This window comes from Emiliania huxleyi (genome assembly GCF_000372725.1).
Source record: "Emiliania huxleyi CCMP1516 unplaced genomic scaffold EMIHUscaffold_27, whole genome shotgun sequence".
Lineage (NCBI taxonomy): Eukaryota > Haptophyta > Isochrysidales > Noelaerhabdaceae > Emiliania > Emiliania huxleyi.
The window spans coordinates 285539-289182 of NW_005200011.1; the positions used below are offsets into that span (position 1 = coordinate 285539).

At 67.6% G+C, this 3644-nt stretch overlaps 1 protein-coding gene across 1 annotated transcript; it reads right to left on the reverse strand.

Annotated features, from left to right (window-relative positions):
* Positions 1–389: 389 nt before the first annotated feature.
* Positions 390–2864, reverse strand: EMIHUDRAFT_450529 (hypothetical protein). Its single transcript, XM_005776960.1, has 6 exons — positions 2652–2864; positions 2379–2581; positions 2151–2309; positions 1804–2069; positions 1327–1602; positions 390–1204 (listed from the first exon to the last, which is right to left on the reverse strand). Exons 2-6 carry the CDS (start codon positions 2494–2496, stop codon positions 674–676), a joined length of 1350 nt encoding a protein of 449 aa, XP_005777017.1. The 5' UTR covers positions 2497–2581; positions 2652–2864; the 3' UTR covers positions 390–673.
* Between the last annotated feature and the right edge of the window lie 780 nt (positions 2865–3644).

The following is a 3644-nucleotide window of genomic DNA, read 5'->3' on the forward strand; positions in this document are numbered from 1 at the left end:
ATATGTGATCTTCGATGGACGATGCAGCTATTTTCAGGGCTGAAATTTTCACTCGCCTAGAGAAGGGAAAACACAAACAATGCGCAGCCGCACGAGTGTTTCTGAGATCGGCTTAGGTGAGTGGCCAGGCATTTCACAAAATGGGCGCCTGGGAGCAGCTCACGCGCGACGCGTCGGAAGTGCCGGCCGCGATCTTCTCGGCTTGCCCTTGCCGCTCACAAGCGGATGCTGACGCCTCGCGACCGGAGGAAGTTGAGTACTCGATCCGGATGCCTCTTGTAGTCCTCCAGCATATCGAAGCCGTTCCGGCCGACTCGGCTCGCGCCCCAGAAGATTTGGTTCTCCGTCATTACCCTCGTCACGTCCTCCTCCGGCACCTCCGTCCCCTTGTGTATTACTTTTTTTGTTGCGACCCCTACGAAGATCCCCCCTTGTCCGACCGTCCCTCCGAGCCCACCCGGCGCCCGAGCCCTCTTGCCTATCACCCGAGCTCGGGGGACGGCGAGCATTGAAACGGGGGGGGAGGGGGGAGCCCTGTGGAACCCTCCCGACGCCGATCGGACGGGGACCCCTCCCAGCCCTGCCTGTGGGCTGTGGTGCGATGGCCTGCGTGGAGGTGTGGCGTGCCCTCCGCGCGCCTCCCGTCGCTGCCTCGCTCCGCGCAGCGGCTGGCTTATGGGTCGCGCTTGTGGCGTGCATGGCGCGCCGGCCTCGCCCGCTCCGCCGCCGCACCCACACACCTTGCCGCGCTCGGCCCGCCGGGGACGTCCTCGATGCCGTCCACCACGGCGGGCGCTGGCACCAGCGCGACCAGCTCGGTCTTCTTGCGCGCCTGGCTGCGCGTGGTGAGGACCGGCGCCCGCCGCGAAGTATCGCTGGCGAGTGCGGCTGCGGCGCGCAAGCCCAAGCCCATCCCGAGGACAGCCCCCAGCAAAACTACGCCCACCCACAACCCCACCCCACCCAACTCGCCGCCGTGCGAGCCGCCCCCGCACCGCAGCGGCGCACCGGCGAGCGCGGCGGCGCGCGCGGCCACCGCTGCGGCGGGGCTGCCCAAGCTGAGCGCCGCCGCCGCCGGGCCGCGCGCCGCCTCGTCCGCCGGCGGCGCGAGGGAAGTCCACTCGGCTCGCAGCGCCCAATATGCGCGCTTGAGCCGGCGACCGCTGCCCCGCCCGGAGACCGTCTCGGTGAGCCCGAAGAAGGCCTGTCCGCGCGCCAGAGAGTCGGGCAGCCCCTCCCTCTCGCTTCCGGCTACCTCTCGCTCTCGGCTACATCGCTTCCGGCTACAACTCCCCGGCCGTCGTGTCTGCGGCGGCTACATCTCGCCTCGTTGGCGCACGCGTCCGGCAGCGCGTTGGGCCCCCAGCCAGCGAGCACGCCGGGCCGCGCGGGCGAGCACGGCGAGCCGAGATTGTTTGTCCGGCCCGCCGCCTTCCAAGGCTCATCCGCCCACTCGAAGACCACACCGCCAACCGTGCCTGCGCCCTGAGGCATCCCGGCCCCGCCAAGCGCCGCCGCGCCGCCGGGCGCTACGGCGGCGGCGGAGCCCTCCGCCGAGATGAGGCGCCGCCACTGCGCCACTAGAAGCTCGGCTTGCTCGTCCTGCGCCGTGCTCCACGCCGCACAGGTGAGCAAATAAAGTGCTTTCAAGGTCAAGTCAGTCGCGGTGTGGTGGATATGGGCGGGTGGGTCGGAGGGGGGCGGAGGGCGGGGGCCTGGGGGTGGGTGGTCGGCAGGTGCGGGAGGTGGGGGGTGACTCCACATGGGGGGTCTGGGAAGTGTGCCAGGAAGTGGCTGTGCCGCCTCGCTCGAGGCGCCCGCAATGTTGTCGTACGAATCGGAGCCCCACTCGGTGAGGAGGAGCGGCCGGGAGGTGCCGAGGGAGAGGTTGCCTCCTGCGCCGCCGCCAGCTCTGCCGCGAGCCCGGGAGGCGGCGTGGAGGGGACTGGCGGCACTGGCGGCGCGGGCGGCCGCCGTCGAAGCGGCGTGGCGCGCGTAGAAAAAGTCTGCCGGGTCGGGCTTGCTGAAACCCCAGTAGCAGTTGAAGCCGTCGACGTCCCAGAGGGCGCCTGCATCATGTTGCATGACATGAGATGAGATTGTCCCGCCGTCGATATTGCCGTCGAAACCGCCCATGCCCCATGGCGCACCCGCGGCGGCGAGGGCGGCGAGGTGGCGCGTCTCGCAGGTGAGCGGCACGGTGATGGGGTGCCAGGTGCCGAGCGCGTCCTCGGCTTCGCGCACGACGCGGGTCAGGGAAGCCACCCTCGCAAAGGCGGCCTTCGCCTCCGCCGAGCCCGCCGGCTTCCCTGTGCGGGCGTGGCGTGGCGCTCGAAGAGACGCGCGCAGCGGGATACAGGCAAGTGAGAGGTGCGAGCCTGCATCCGGCTCATTGGAAACTGCCCAGAGGAGGATCGCCGGGTGTCTGGCGATGCGCTGGACGATCGCCCTCGCCGCCTCGCGGTGCTCCAAGAAGTAGTTGGAGATGGGGAGCATCACTCGCAGCCCGGCGGCGGCCGCCGAGTCGAGAAACGCGAGCCCCGCAGCGCCGCCGTGGAGGGCGGGGTCCCAGTTGTAGAGCCTGCGCGGGTGGCGGTCAGGCGTTGGCTGGCGCGGGCGGCGGGCGCACCTTCTTCCCGCTCGCCACGCGCCTGAGCGTGTTTGCACCCAGCCCCGCGAGAAGCTGCAGGTCGTCATGCCAGACGGCTCGTCGCTCAGGCGTGAATAGGTCGGGAGGCGCCTCGAAGCGGCGTTCAAAGGAGAGCAGGGGCGAGTACGCCACTCCTCGCACCTCGAATCGTTCACCCTCGACGTACAGCGACGAGCCAGCCACTGAGACAGTAGTGGAGCACCGCGGAGCAGCGACCATCTCAAGACGCCACCGTAGGGGAGGATTTTCACGCCCCGCACAAGCGCCGTATCCGGACAAAAGCGCATCCTGGAAGGTCCGATACTGGAAGCCCATATAGGCACCTTTATTGGGGGGTTTGCAGCGTTCCACACTTCTACTTACACTTTTGCTGTCCACACTCCTCCACACTTGCCCTGGATTTGGGGGAAATCCTAATCCAGTTGCTCTGACAAGCCTCTGGAGCGGCCGCACTCTGCTCGCTACCCCCCCTGCACAACTAAGCCCGTCCCTGCTGCTAGGGGGGGGGTCCCGACCCCCCCAGCAGCAGAGCGCACTGGACCCAGCTCCCGCCTCCCGCCGCCCCCGGCCTCCCGCCCCCTCGGCTCGTGTTTGAGCGGTACGCTCGAGGCGGTTGTGTTCACCGCGCCTTCGAGCCCAATACACCTTCGTGCTGTCGAGTGCTGGCGTTTTACTAAAGACTTGTGACCATCTGAGTCTATCTTGTACTACCACACACACGCATAGCTCAAGGTCATAGGGTGTAGTGAGCCACTCACTCGGGCGTCTCGCTGACGTTGATCGATCAGCGCTGATCTCCCTAGCCTATCGGCCACCCGCTCGATCCTCGGATCGCTCGCTCGTCGCAAATCGATCGACTGAGCTGTCAGCAAGCGCCTCTCCATAAAAAAAAACTGTTCAGTTTTACGAAAAAGGGAGCTACCTGCTCCGGCGACACTAGGGACTCGGGCCTGATCCCGCACAAAACATCTCCACACACTCTCTCCTCTCTATG

Coding starts and splice junctions, on each gene's coding strand:
- EMIHUDRAFT_450529 (XM_005776960.1), bottom strand. CDS start 2,496: ATGCTCCCCATCTCCAACTACTTCTTGGAGCACCGCGAGGCGGCGAGG. Junction 2,310..2,378: donor TTCCAATGAGCCGGATGCAG/GCTCGCACCTCT, acceptor ACGCCCGCACAG/GGAAGCCGGCGGGCTCGGCG. Junction 1,603..1,803: donor TTGCGGGCGCCTCGAGCGAG/GCGGCACAGCCA, acceptor AGCACGGCGCAG/GACGAGCAAGCCGAGCTTCT.